We start from the raw sequence: 15,395 nt of genomic DNA, 5'->3' as shown, positions 1-15,395 counted from the left end.
ATAGAGCCCTCCCACTCATTTATTTATTTATTTTAATCCTGGCCTTCAGAATGATTTTTTTTGCTATCATTATTTTATTTCCCCCCCCACTGACTGTACAGTGCTGCCTCTCTTTGATCGCACTCCACTCCCATTCACCCTCCCAGAGGTGATAGTGGTCAAGCTGCAGCTCCTGGGAGAGGTGTAAAATACCTCCAGGACAGTGATAGGAATGGATGGATGGGGCAGAGCACAAAGCCGTGGATCTGGGTGATAACACGCTTTTGTAGACCCATGCAGGGAGCAGCACTGCAAAACGGAGTGAAGTAGATGTAATGTAACATGTCTGTCAGGAAATGCATAGGCAATCAGAAGCAGGGGGTGAAGAGGATATTATATAGGTGTAAGGTTTGCTGACTTATTCCACCAAACTGAAATCCCAGGGTGTCTTAGGCACCCAAAATGTGCTAGACACTGCTTTTGTCTCTCAGAGCACTGGGTCCCTCCAATTTCAGAGTCAATTTCTTTGGCTTTCTCTTACCCTGAGCTGGGACATATCCCACTGAGAGAGATGGAGGGCTCCCTTTTGATGACTCAGGCATCATCCATCATCCTTTTCCCTCACCACCCCCACTGGCTTCAGTGCAGGTCCTCCTGATTTACATACCTGACCATCACAACTGACTTCAGACCTCTGTCCCCTCAACCATTTTCAGCTGGGGCACCTAAGAACAGCTTGTCTTGGCCGAACACTGTAGCGAGGTTACTGGCATCTCAGAAGGGATTCTTTATAGAACATCACTTAAAACTATTTTATTTATTTTTAACTACGTGATTTGTTCTGCCACCTTCATCCTTTCATTGTCTGACAAAAGCTAAATGTCGGGCCTAACACTATCTGAACGCCCCTTTAAAAAGGTGGATTTCAATCTAGAGATATATCAGTAGTGAGAAAGCTTCCTGGTGTTAATTTTAAAGCACTGGTATTTCATGCTGACTTGGGAAATCATCCTTGGTTTTTGGCATCAGGCAGAGGATTTGTAAAGTGACATTAACAGATCTACTTTCTTTGAAGGACTTGGGAGTCATTTCTTGACTTCTGCCTAATGAATAAGTGCTGCCTTCGTTAAATTTATATTTATGGCCATATAGTAGGTCATTGGCTTGTTTTATGTCTCCAGGTTTATGGAAGGTTATCTGCCATGGTCACCTTGTGGCATCTTGGCCAGGATCATCTTGCAAAGAGACAATTGTATCTGAGCAGGATTTTTCCCATGGAGATATGGAAACGATCAAATTAATATAGAGGCAATGTCCAGGGATAAGGCTCATGCCCTGAGCTGCCAAATTAAGTTACTGTTAGCATCTGTTTTCACAGTACACGTTTAGTTTGCCCTGGCAAGACCAGATCCTCAGCTTCTGCAAAGCAGCAAGGCTACATGGACTTCAGTGAGGCTGACGTGATTGATAGTTGTTCTCTGCCTTCTCAGGAGCCTCTCTGCTTCTTTCACATCACCAGCTGATTCTCAGTGTGTACATTACGTCACTTTTAATCTCTTAAATGTCTCTATGTTGGACGTAAGATCTCCATGAGTCTGACAACAAGGAAAGGATTTTGAATGTTATCTATGGGCACATTTGCACAGTGACCAGCACATCCAAGGTCTTTTGATGCTGTTACAACTTAGAGACATACTAGTTCTGGTCCAGAAGCCCCTTTAAGGTTCTTTATAATATCCATGTCCCTCATCTAGTGTCTCCTATATCTCTATAGCTCTTACCAGCTCTTACTTAGTTATTTACCTTCTGGGCAATGGTGGGCTTACACCCTGGCACAGACAGCATGCAGAGGAACTGAGATCTGTTCCCTGTCCTACATGTCTGTGTTCAACTAATATTTGCAGTAACAGACAAGACTGGCCAGTTGGATAGGGAGAAAAGGTGGCAGACACAGGGTAACTCTCCTACCTTAGTGGAGCATGATCTGTATGAAAGCCACAGGGGTGCACACCCTACTAAGTTATGTGTATCTTATGGAGGAATAAAGCAACCTTCCATCATGGTCTCCTTGTGCTGAGATGCAGAAATGATTCATGTCTCCCCATCACTTTGAATCTTAGCACATCATGTGGTCCAACCTACATTCACATGTAACTCCTGGGGCAAGTTGGTTCTGGATCATGAGTCCCTCATATATCTGAGCCCTTGCTGAACTTCTCATGCGGCATTAGTATGTAGGAGGACTGTCACTTTACTGAACAACATGGCCACAACTTCCGCAAATGTCTAATCTGTGTCTTGAGATTTCTGGATCAACACCAGCTGTTGGCTTCATCTACAATACAGCTGGGAGTGCAGGCGGTTATGCCCTTCACTAGGTTTAATTAGTCTGGCAGAGTGAGCAGCTACATGAAGATATGCTTATGGCTGCTCAAGCTACGCTGGCTTTGTGCTGGGGCACCCAGCTAGCCCTGGAGTCTGTGTCCCTGCACCTTTATAGGTTGTGTTGCCATCATGGACGCATCCACTGTACTGAAGTCACATCATCATTTGCTGAGTAAACACACTCTTCAGGCTAAGGAAGATGAGTTCTTCAGTGAGCAAAGGTCATCACTTTGGTTTCCAAGACCTGTGAGGTCCAATTCCTGCAGGTGGTGACTCACCAAAATTGCTTTTCCCAAAGAGCCAAGATAGGGTATGAGACTACAAGTAAAACAGAGAGCCCCAATCCAGGGGTTGCTGCCTCCCCATGCTGTCTAGTCCTGCAGCCCAAGGATGCATTCAGCTCACTCTTTTTCAAGAACATTCAGGGATGGTTGGGTCAGTGTTAGGGTCCTGTGTGTTAGACCAGCCACCTTGCATCTTCTTTAACTATGAATAAGTGATTCCCAGCTTGGAGCAAATCTGACTGAAACCAGGGGACAGTCTTTCCACTGGCTTGCATGTGCTGTGAGCCAGGAGGAAATTCCCTGCATGATCTGGGGCACAAGGCAGACTCCTGAGAAAAAAAAAGACATGGTTAGATACTACCCTTGCTGACAAGTCGTTAAGACTCAGGAAGTTAATGAACTCTAAAAGCTTTGTGTGGGAGGGAAAAAGGCCGCATTTAAAAGCCTCTTGTCCCAAACCCTTTAAATAAAGCATTTGTCCAGTTTTAATATTTAATATTAAAGATGAACCATGGTTTTCGGTGTATATTTCCCAAGCAGAATGGCTTAGTTATGAGGGGCAGAGTATGGCTCCAAAGACAGGCAAGATATCCACAGATAGGATAAGGATTGCAGCTCTGCAGTGAACAAGGTGGTCCTGTTCAGGACGTAAACTCAGCTATAGCTGGGAGAGTAGGCAGTTCCCGCATGGTTCCAACTAAGGCAAGGAATAAAGGAAAAGACCGCAGTCAGACAGGTACTGCTCAGTGACTTCTCCCATAACAACAAAGAGGCGGTTATTGCTAATTATCAGCATGTCAGGGAGAGAATGAGCACGCCTGAGTCCAGCCTCAGCTGGAGAGGAAGGAAATGCTGTGTATATCTCCTGAACAGCGGAGACAATTTCTTCTTCTAGCTCTATAAACAGATGAGCGCAGCCAAGGAAGGGCAGTTGCCTTTGAGGCAGACACAGTAGATCATTTCTTTTACTGTAGAATGCAAAACCATAGCTGTCTTATAAAGATTCGCTCCCTTTACCACATGTCCCCTCACCTTCCTCAGGAGATATCTTCTACATGACAGGACTTAGTCATTTTGCAGGGTCCAAGTTATTGTGATCCATTCTCCCGAAGGGGTGCGGGAACTGATGTATCACTCAACCTTTCATAGCCGTTCAGTTTTCTTCTAGAGCAATATGCTCAACATTCTGTTTTTAGAGGAAAAGAGTTTTGAGCAGACGTTAAAAAGAATAGATTTTAGTTGTTTCCTTCTTCAAGGAGGCAGGAATAACTGGAAAAAATTTTTATATTTTCCAAGCATTTCCTCCAGTTTCCTGGAGCATCTATACTTTAAAAATGTAGCTTTGCACCACTACTACACCTTCCACTGATCTCCCAGAGGTTTTAATGCATCATCCTCACACCACTTTTTAAGGGGTGAAAATCCTTAGAGTAGGGCAATGCTTTCACATTTCACATACACACATATTGAGGGATCTGCCAAAAGTCAGCCAGGAAATCAACCAAACAAATTCCAACTTAAGACTGAGATCCCACTTATTTCTTCTTGTGACTAGCCCATCCTCAGATTCCCCATGATCCATAATGCCCATAATGAACAGGAGCCTCCAAATCTTAGACAGCTAATTGGGTTTATCCCCTCAAAGTTTCGTCTTCTCATCATTCCTCCTTGTATTTTGGGAGAAAAGTGGAAGACCTTGCAAGCTTCCATCATGATCAATTGTGATCTTTGAAGTTAAGGTTCAAGCTGGAATTTGCATCTGTAAGAAAACATCTTGTGCATGTTCTTGTGTCCATAACACTCATGTTTGCCAGCCTTCCCTACACTTTGGCATACAGTCAGTGTTTCTCCTTGGATAGGTCAATGGCACCAGATTTCCTTCCAAGAGGCCCACACCTTTACATCCTCCAAGCCCTTGCCTCCAGCCACACCTCTGTTCTTGTAAGAAAGAAGAAGATGGGGTGGAGGGGGGGAAAGTGGTAGCTCCCTATGGGATCATCGTACAAGAAGCCAGAGGGACTGCGTAAATGTAGAACTGTGCAGCACCAATAAATACAAATTAAACTCATAACAAGAAGTGAAATATTAGGGCCAAGGTGACATTTGGACTGGAGGTTCAGCCAAGCTTTGCTTTAAATATTTTATTGCTGCAGATAAAGAAAGAGCTTATCCAACATGTTTCTCAATCTCTCCCTCTTTTTCTCTCCCTATCAACCAAAGGGGAAAAAGAAAAAAAAAAAAAATCATAACTAGCTTTGGTTGTATTTGAGCTAGACTTCAAAGTTTCACAAAAATAAACAGTTTTAGGGGGATGGAATGCACACTTGTAAAAAGAGAAAATGCACTTTGAAGCCAGCAAGGGACTGCATACCTTACGCAGAGATTCACAGCATCCTCCCTGGAGCAGACAAGTGGTGTTCCCCTCCCCTCCAAGCAGCACCTCCTCTCTCACAGAGGGCTACCTGGCAGCAACACAGTCATTCGAAGGGATGTCAGGATGGCATGAGCCACTGCTTTTTTCTCTTCTCCTTCCTCCTGCTATGCCCCTGTTGTTTTCTGCTCTGATTGAAAGTTTCATGTGGCTGTATCTGTCACTGAGATCTGAGTTTGCACAGCACCTAGCACAGTGTCAGTCCTGGCGTAAGATGAGGGCTCTTTGGGGTTGATTACTGTAATGCCAAAAATCCGCATGATCAGAGGTGGGCTCCATAGTTTAAGCTTGGGAAAGAAGGGGAGAGGTTTGTCTGCCTTCTGCTCTGAAGTCTCACAGGGTGACGGCTAGGAGACAGAGCCCTCCTGGCCATCATGTGGGGCTCTGTGCAGTCCTGTCTGTAAGGTGAGCAAGCTGCTCTTCTGGGACCTGCAGCCCCTGGGTTTGTCTGTCTCACAACACATAAGGATGAGAGAAGAGAAAGGGAGAGTGCCTGTCATGTTTTAACCCCTTAATTCCTTCTGTCTCTTGTGTCTCCACAGCACAGAGCCCCACTGCAGCAGACCCCTTGCAGCAAGCCTACGCTGGAGTGCAGCAGTACGCAGGTCGTTAGTATTAACACTTTCTCCCAGTAAAACTTTCTAATCTCTAAAGCCTTTAATCTCCGAACACACCTGAAGGGGGCTGGGGGAAGAGAGGTGTTTGCTGACACAGGGGCCAGCTGGGGGCCACAGACTCTCAGATAAAATTTGCACTTCTTGTGAAAATAAAAACATAAAGCCCAGGGTCTTCTGTCCCTAAGGAGGCAACCTCCTCCCTTTCCCCAGGGAATGGTTTCCACTGACCTGTACCTCCATGCATCTTCTTTGACAGGACCAGGTCCAGTCTGCTTAGCACAGTGCATAAGCATAAAATCAGGCCACTGATTTGGAGGCCAGTTTCTAAAACAGGTCTCCTGAGTGCTGCAGCGAGGAGGGGAGATGGGCAAGCAGTCCCTGCAGAGGTACTGCTGCTGTGCCTGGTAGGGTATGGCACGTCTGCTCATACCTATGTTTTAGGGTATGTCTACACTGGCCATACCCCAGCTATTTAGTTTGAGGCTTGCTTAGGAGCTACACAGACATACCACTGGCTTCCCATCAGCTTTCTCCACGGCTCCCAACGGGTCAGCCTCCACTCGCATAGCCCTGTATGCTGAGCACCTCCTTTGCAGTTGATGGACTGACACCAGCCAAAGTGACCTGGTGCAGACCATGACCCCGCCGTGTTCGGCCTCCCCTCGTGAGGTGTCCATGGCCAACTTTGTGAGGAAGCTGCCACCCCAAAGTCATTATTTCCTGTGGTAACTGGAGCAATCATGGGCTCCCGCTGAGGAATGGCTATTATCTCATGTCAGCTCTGTATCTGGAAACTTAATTTAATTCTCCATGTAGGGCTTCATTTGCCGGTGTTTTAGTTATTGTCATTTATTGCTTGTGAGGTTTGATAGATGGGAAGCAGCTCAACCCTTTGAGCTGTTAATTAACCCCTCTGCACACACATGGCCCCTATCCCCCTCTCTCTGGGCTCGCAGACGACCCGTACTCTGTATTTTTAGCAGCAAGGCACATCATCTACCATCTGTGGTACTGAATGGCTCCCCTTGTCTGCTTAGTGGGGGAGCTGAGGTGGGGAAAATTGTTTAATAGCTGCACACTGTTTCCACTATGTTTGTGTGAGAGAGAGGAAGTCTCTATGGACATGAAAGAAAATGTATATCTGAGAGTGTATGTGCAACTGTGCCTATACCATGTGTGGGCATATGAAGGTTAGAGTAGGGGAGGAAACACACATATGAATTGTTTATATAAGCATGTGAATTAATCAGAGTCCAAGAGAGATTGCACAGGGAAACATGTGCATGCGCTCTGTGCGTGACTGTCAGCACGGGCATCAACGCGCTGAGCTCGTGAATGAACGTGTTTGTGGTACCATCTGGGATGGTTACGCATCTCTGCTGGGAGAGATCTCAGCAGGGACCCCCATTTACACCACATGGCTGTCCCTGGTGTTACTGCTGATGAAGCTGAAGGGAGGGTGGGTGCTCAGGGCCACGTGGCACCTCCTGAAGCACGACCATGGTGCTTCTGACACATCTCAGGCTGCACAAGGTGGCCCTTTACAGAGCCAAAATGCAGGGGAAAGACAACCTCTAGCTTGGTATGATGGCTTGGAGTGAAAGCTCCTTGCTTCCCAGCACTGAAATCTGTCCCTCTTTCTTCTCTCCCTTTCTCTCCCCTGTAGCTGCTTATCCTGCTGCTTATGGCCAGATTAGCCAAGCGTTCCCACAGCCACCTCCCATGATCCCACAGCAACAGAGAGAAGGTGAGTAAATGTGCTGCCCTCCTTTCTGTCCCCAGCACACTATTCCACAACATCAGTTCCCCTCCTCATACGCTTAGGGAGTATCCATTAAATGCCCGATTGCTTTGAATCCCAGGTTCACTGAGTCTTTTCTCCATTTCCACATGTGGAACAGCATCATTGGCACTAACAGTAATATACAGGAACATCCCCACGGGGCATCGCCGCTGAGATATCCTCCGTCCCCAGGGAGGGGAGCATGCTGATTTTCGTGGGCCATGGAAAGTCCTGCTAGCAACATAGCCAATAATGTCCAGTGGGGTGTCTGTGTTCAAGACAAACAACACGAATGCAGACAAAAATGCAATTGCATTGGAATAAAGAACTTAATATGAAACAAATCTCTTGTGGCCCTTCATTAGAAGCCAGTAACGTGATTTCAGACACCTGCCATTTAGAGAATGAGGACCTGCTATTTAGAAGAGCTGATCTAGTCGTTTCAGCCTCCTTTGATAATCTGGAAACAGAAATCAGCTTTTTAGAGCACAATCTCTGTATCAGGATGAGATGAATCGTGTAGTAAAAGTACCTATTTCTTTACATCGACTATGAGACGAGCCTTGGTTGTCTAGTCTGCAGGACTGAATGGCTTCACTGAAGACATGAAAATGAGAGGTGAATCTCCTACTATTTCATGTAAATGTTTGGGAGTCAACCATGCCATGTAATGTCCCCTTTACAGTCAGAGGGGAGCAGTGGGATCCTCAGAGGCAACCCACTCTGGTAGTCCCAATTGTCCACCAGGGAGTCCACTGCTCCCTTTTGACAAGAGGGGACTGCTTGCCTAAGTGAGGCATTTGTCAGGTGTTTCAGATTAGTGTAGATACCCTCATTTTAAATAATTACATTTCAACTTTCGTCCTCTATTAGATCACTGTTTCAGATATATTCTATGTGTTATTATATATATGTATAATGACATTTAATATTTTAATACAGTGTAACAGTCAGAATGAAATGAATCAAGATTACACTATCAAACTAAAACATTCTGATGGCCTAGAACTACTTTGGGGGGAAAAACTCATTTTGTAAGAAAATTAGAAATGTCAGCATTTCGATCTAATTTGGAATTAATTTTTTTCTGATGTCAGAATTTCCTGGGGAACACAACTTCCAGCTCCTGATTAGCTCTAGTACATGTCCCTGCTGTGAGAACAGATGCACAGACCTAACGTATCATTACAGAGATGTTTCCCCCATGCTGAAGGACTTTGCTTTTTATTACTTACTGGGGCTAGATTAAGTACAGGACAAAATGGCGAGCAGATCATTGCTCAGCATAGCATAGTGCCAGGAGCCATCAGAAGCAAGGGATAATGGTTGTGCACACCTTGAAGACCAACTGCCCAAAGCCCTCTGTGTTTGCAAGACATAATGTGTCTCTATGGGTTGAGGGTGAGTGTCACCCAGTGGACAAATTATCTCATAACTCCTCGCTCCTTCCTGTAAGTAGCTGGTATTGAGGATGGTTGGGGGCCAGATATATGAGATGAACCACCAGTCCAATGCAGGCTGCTGTTCACCGTGTCCTCCATTTTCCTGCAGTGTTTAGTTGTTATGGCTTTCTCTGCTGCTTGCTAGAGGGAGAATCTCTAAGGCACAACACTCCCTTTTAGCAGACGGTCAAGACCTTTAAGAATCTCTAACCTTTAACAGGAAAACACAGCAAGAGGGAAGTCTAATAATAATAATGCTCAGTGCTGAGAAGAGTACTTTATGTTTGCAAGGATGTGCACAAACATTGATTCGTTAATGAACCAGCCCTACCACAACAATAACATCAATGATCACATTGTTAATAACAATGCTAACTCTCTGCTCCCAGATCCCAGTTGGATAACAAGCCCAGAGCCGCTTGGCTGCTGCAGTGTTCCTGTTAGAGATTAGTCATTACTTCCACATGAGCGCTGAGGCTGCTGGCAGCTGACGGGGTGCATAGGGTGGAACAGATCCAAAACAATCAAAGCTAGAGATGAAGTCTTGATTTAGGCCATGTCAACCAAGCAAAACTTGGGGGTAATTTTAAATATGTATGGTATTACTCATCTTGACACAGTTTCTGAAACCCAGAAGTACACTTAGATATTAAAGTGGTGCAAGCTTGTGACTCTCATATGCCCTGGCTCAAACATGCTGGGGATTGAATAAGAAGAAGACTCAAAAAAGGCAAGGAAATACCAGCTTCTGAGTATTTGCTGTAGAGGTGAGGTGTGCAGCTGACCAAAGGGCTGCAGGCTAACTTAACACAACCTTACAGGACAGTCCATTTATAATTACTGTTGGAAGACCAGTCTAGTCATAGCCTTTCCTTATGACACCGATTCCCAGTGTTGGGGATGCAATGATATACAGCTGATGTCAGCACAGGTATATGGAGTTTACTCATGTTGACAGGGGACACACAGGGATAAAGGCTGGTTCTGCGGCTATCTCCATGTAAAAACCTAACAATGAGCTGGACAGTGAGGAGTGTGGGCACAGCAATGGCTTAGCAGCTCAGGTCCAACCAAGCCAAATCCACATGGACCCACCATAGAGTTCTCTACCACATGCTTCTGTGCTCTCAATCAATTTTTTTTACGTTATCCAACATGGTTTGTCTGTAATTTACAGACCATTCATAAACTGTGCATTTCTTAAAACTTTTCTTTCCCTTTTCTCCGACTCAAGGCTATCGATGTTTCTTGTATATTAATGAACAGAAATATCTATAACTTAAATCCATAAAACCAAGAGCCATGGTAGGTGTCAGGGTAGAAATGAACCTTGATTCTCTTCTTATAATGTGTCGTGAGGGTTAGATTTTGAGCTGACTTACAGTCTTTTTGAAAGCCAAAGTAAAGAATGTGGTAAATAAATTTAGTACTGTATTCAGCTCTAAGCTGCCAAGTATACTGATCTCCGATAATCCTTTAACTCAGTCCAAAACAAGACCTTTCTCTCCAACAAGATAATTGGAGTCTTCACTAAGGTTTTGCCATAGCAGCTGTGAAGTTCCTCTGGCTCCAGAGATCCTGATTGAGTCCTTTAAAACTCATTGCATTTGTGCAAAGAGAACTAACTTAGTTCTTCACAGCATTCTGAGCTGAACAACTCATTCCTCTGGATTCTTAAAAATATACATATATATATACAAAGAGGCAGCCATCCACATAGTCTTACATGGAGTGCCCAGACTAACTTGACTCAGGAAAAAAAAAAAACAAAAACCCAAGATAGAAGGGCTGCGGCAGACAGATCTTCTTTTGTGAATTATTTACCAAGGAGTCTAACTGTGTTAGGTAACTTATGGATGGATAGATTTTATGAGAAATTTTTTGTTAATTTTCATATGTGGGGATGGTAGAAAAATCAAACCTACCCCAGGGTGTTTCTCAGTAGCAGGTGGAGTTTTCAACACTGGAAATTAACAAAAACCCTCTGTTGTTGAGAATAGAGTAAGTTTGGCCTTGAATGTCGGAATTGGTATGGGAAGACACAGCATGGGTTTCCCAGCCACATTTCAGAGCTGAACTGGGCTTTGAGAATGGTCTCTGCTTTTTCACATCCTCCCTGGTCTCTTCTTCTTGGTCTCTGAGCAGTATGAGGCAAAACTGATTTCAAGGTGAACTAAGGGTTGTCCTCTGCTTGAGCCCAACCTCTAAACCTGGTGTAGATGAAGTTGTGTGCCTCCTGGTCTGCCTTATGCCTTAGTAGGTGTTTCTCAGCACATGCAGGCAGAAACCCTACTCATGCACAAGCCATCCAAGACCCCAGGAAATGCAGCTGGTATATTTGAAAGAATTTGCCAGTTTTACAGAGTAAACTGCTGGCTCTGGTGATGTCAGTGGGAATTTTGCCACTAATTGCAGAAAAGCCAAGATTTTACCCATTCTATTATAATGTGGATCTCAAATCCCACAGCAGAAGTGCTCTGGGGCATGTTCAGATGAAGGAATGATTTTTTCCCTGCTATTCTGGACCATGGTCTTCTCCTGGGCAGAATTTTCTCAATTCTAACAGACACCTAAGGGGGTTGGTGTTTGTTTAACACTTTCAGACTGTTTCATATCTAGTTTATCGTGCCAATAACCACATTGTGTGGAAATGAACTGCAGCAAGGACTGGAGAAGGGATAGTTTCTCAGTGATGAGAGTAAGGAAGAGTCAGACGGGAGATGGGGGAAGATGGAAAAGCTTGGCATGAAATAGGAGAGCCTGATTGTGGGCCACTGAGGTTCAAAAGTAATTTAGCTAAGCAGATGACCGGGTGCCTAATTAGTTAATTATCCCACCGTACCACTATCCCCCCCATTTGGAAGAAACCTTGTTACCATCCTTATGACCTCTAGGAAATGCACAAGATGCAAAGGATCAGCTGTTCCTTCATGACAGTCCTTTTAGCAAATTAGTGGGGAAAATTGTGCTTAGCAAATATTCATTAGGGCTTCATTTTCCATTAATCCAAAAGGAAATGTGGAGAGCCTGTGACTTCAATCACGCTGAGACCCAGGAATTTTAATGAGCTTTAAATGGGCATCTGTCAGAATCCTGACTTCGCCGTACTTCTCCTGCCAGCCGGGGGGATGAGTAATGGCTAATAAAAGGTGGGAGCATCTAGGCGAACTCCTCTCCCTAACAGGAAAGGCAAAGTTGTAATTTGCTGTGTTATGACACCGTAATTATGCCCTGATGAAGAAAACGACAGTATTAAAAAACCCTTTCTTTCCCCACTCTGTGCCCCAGACATAACTAGAGGAAAATTGTCTGAGCAGGTCACTGTAGGCACATGGGCTGGGGGGAAGGAGGAAACCCTCCTTCCTTCTGCCCTCTCACCCTTGCAGCAAGAAGCATGCACTGTATGTTGCCTTCATCTCCACACCCTTGAGCAAAGCAGAGCTGGAGTTACCTGTCGAGGTCAGTGCAGAGCTGGGCAGCAGGTGGAAGTACCTTTGGAAATAAGACCATGAAGAAAACAATCCCTGCCTCACCAAACTATACAGTTTTCTGCTAGTGAACACTGCAAGGCATTTAAATGTGGGTTTTTATCAACAAAACCACTTGGACACACCTGTTCCCTTTTGACTTTTGCTCAAGTACAGCATGGTTGAAAATAAAAGTTACATTGAAAAGTTTCATTCTAGGCTATTTGACCAGAGGCAGATTCTCCCTCTTCTGCCCCAAAATACAATTGCAACAGAACACTTTCTGAGGGTCTTTACTTTAACAAATCTGCATGTTCCAACTAAAGATTTCTCTCTGGATAATTTTCCAAGCACCCTCTGAAGTCTAAGAGTATATGCTACAACACTGGGGCAAAAAAAAGCAATTCTTCTTGTCTAGTAATTTGGATTTAAATCCATCTGTAATCTCTCTTGCAGAACCCTCTGGAATGGGGGACATGGCCAAACTGTCCAGATCTGGGGGAGTCTTCAGGATGAGTCGAGCTGGGGGGTTGAATGTAAAATTCTACAAAACAAAATAACCATATGGGTTTGTGTATATCTTTCTACTTGTTGTCACATTCCTCAGACAGATGCAAGAAGGATAACGAAACTTCTGCATGCAGACGCTGAGAAGAGGCAAGGGTTAGTGTGGGTCACCCAAAACTTTATAGATTAAATGAGATTATGAGAAGCAAAGAAAAAATATGAACTGCATTCTTTCATTCTTTTTGTTCTTATTCCTCCATTCAGTCTTTCCATGGCCACATGTGCTGCTGCCTTCCTCTGTCTCTAGATTTTATCTTGGTGTCTGTCCGGGAAGGTTAATGAAGTTAGCATAGCCTCCAGGTGACTTTCTGAGTTCCTGGTCTTCTGCTTTGTCCATTGTTCTGAGAGTCTACAGACTGCTTCCTAGAGGTAACCCCTCACCAGTCAGAGAGAGAGGATGCCAAAGTAAATCTCCACCATGTGCTTTCTCATATCTTATTTCTCTCCATTCATGGGTCTTCTTTTTCTCTTGATAGGACCAGAGGGCTGTAACCTGTTTATCTACCATCTGCCCCAGGAGTTTGGGGATGCTGAGCTGATGCAGATGTTCCTGCCTTTCGGTAATGTCATCTCCTCGAAAGTGTTTGTGGATCGGGCGACAAACCAAAGTAAATGCTTTGGTGGGTAAAGATAACAAAACAATTAGATTCATCCAGGAAAGGGCTTTCTCTGAATACTTTACCTTTCAAACTGCTTTCTTTCTGCTTAAGCTTTATGATTTCTCTCAATTTACTCCTGTCGATACTTTCCCCCTTCCCTCTTTCTTTCCTAATTGTCTCATGCTCAGAGTTGTGTGCGCTGCTTAGAGGTGAAGATTTGGCATCTCACCAGCAGTGGGGGGCTGCAGCTGCTGGTGGTGGGGTGGAAAATATCCCTCTTGGAAGGGGAGGTGGGAGGGTACAGAAAAGGCTAAAGCACGTGATGTAAAATGGAGGGGGCTGGGCAGTAGATGAAATGTTGACAAGGTCAGCAGCAGGAGCATGTGGCAGAAGGGGAATTTCTGTACCTAAGGAAAAGGAAAGACAGGTCATGGTGTTGAAGGGAAAACAGAGCTGTGGGGACAGCTTTCCAGCAGCTGTGATGCATTAGATTGCAAGAAGACAAGGGCTGAAAGCCTGGTCTTCTGGGGGGATGGCTGCTTGGTGGACCACAGGCAGCCATGTTCTGAGCCTGCTGGATCTGAGCCAGCACCACAGCAGATACAGATAGACCAAGGTAACCCTGTGCCTCAACTGAAAGGCCATGCTAAGAGGCTGGGCTTGAAAGCTGCACAGTTCTTACACAGCTCTGTCCTCTCTGTTGGCTCAACCCCACCAGCTGGAGCATAGAAAGAGCACAACCTCAGCTGCCTGTGAGCCACCAGCTAGGGACACCCTGAGCTGCACCTACAACAGGAGGGCTCGGCCAGCCAACAGCCATGTGGTGTTGGCTGTTGTGGGATCCAGCCCAGTGGTATCCCACTGCAAATGTGCTGCTGTGAAAGGTCCCTTCTGGAAGTGCAGCAACATGGGGACCCTACAACATTTGATCCCATCCCACCCAGTAGAGCGGGAATCTCGCCCATCCACGTGCCCACCACTGGGATGTGTAATTTCTGGTTCTCTGCCATCCTGCACTCTTTGCAGACCTTCCCTTAGAAATACAAGGGTACAAACTGTTGCTTTTCTTTCCCTGTTTCTTGCAGCTTATCTGGACTCTGTTTCTCAAGCAGACTTCCAGAATTAAGACTTATTAGAGTTTCATTTGATTTTAAAGCCACTCTCAGTCTTCACACTATGCCTTCTTCCATGCTGCCTTCCCCTTTCCCCTTCCGGACAACCCATCTCCTTAAACCTCATCCCTTGCTAGCTATGGTGCATGTCATACACTACTTCCAAGAGTTTCATGTCCCTTCTCTATGCACAGTTCCTCCTGACCATACACAGAGGGTGTGAATGGGCTATTTTCCCCTTTGATTGAAGGAGCTCTGTCCCCTGATGTGAGAGGACACAACATTCCCCTTCACCAGTAGTCATTGGATTGTTGCATTCTCAAGCACTAGAGGAATGAAAGATAAAGAGTTTGGTGCGAAGAGGCAGTTGGGAAATTCAAATGAGAAATTATGAATTAGCCCCATTCTCTCCAGAGCCCACCTGCTTTTTAGAGCTTTAGCCATACAAAAGCTCATAACAAGATGAGCAGACCAGCATAGCTCTAGGTGACACTGAAAACTAATGATTCAAGGATATCCACGTGATAGAAATGGACCTTTGGCAATGAAATTACCATTCCTGTCATAAATTTTCAGGGGACTACTGAGCCTGGTTCTCCACATATTGACAAGTAGGAAGACCAAAGGTAAATGGAGAAATGATGTGAGAGCTAAGTCCAGTAAGGGAGAGTAGCTTCTAGACAGGTATTCTCTTCATGTCCTCTTACCTTAAAGGCTTTCTGGCTACAA

The 15,395-nt window shown here is 45.0% G+C and overlaps 1 protein-coding gene across 10 annotated transcripts in view; it reads left to right on the top strand.

Moving 5' to 3' along the window:
• CELF4 (CUGBP Elav-like family member 4) overlaps positions 1 to 15,395 on the top strand; it is a 720,508-nt gene that overhangs the window by 658,300 nt on the left and 46,813 nt on the right. For 5 of the 10 annotated variants that reach the window (XM_074811972.1, XM_074811969.1, XM_074811968.1 and 2 more), the window contains 3 exons: positions 5,622 to 5,687; positions 7,363 to 7,443; positions 13,432 to 13,575. In XM_074811972.1, the coding sequence (XP_074668073.1) occupies positions 5,622 to 5,687; positions 7,363 to 7,443; positions 13,432 to 13,575 (291 nt within the window). The remainder of the gene's footprint in view (positions 1 to 5,621; positions 5,688 to 7,362; positions 7,444 to 13,431; positions 13,576 to 15,395) is intronic. The other 5 variants (XM_074811976.1, XM_074811977.1, XM_074811975.1 and 2 more) reach the window with 3 other exon arrangements.

This window comes from Strix aluco, chromosome Z, assembly GCF_031877795.1.
Source record: "Strix aluco isolate bStrAlu1 chromosome Z, bStrAlu1.hap1, whole genome shotgun sequence".
In the NCBI taxonomy this organism is placed as follows: domain Eukaryota; kingdom Metazoa; phylum Chordata; class Aves; order Strigiformes; family Strigidae; genus Strix; species Strix aluco.
This window is presented reverse-complemented; position numbering and strand designations above follow the sequence as displayed.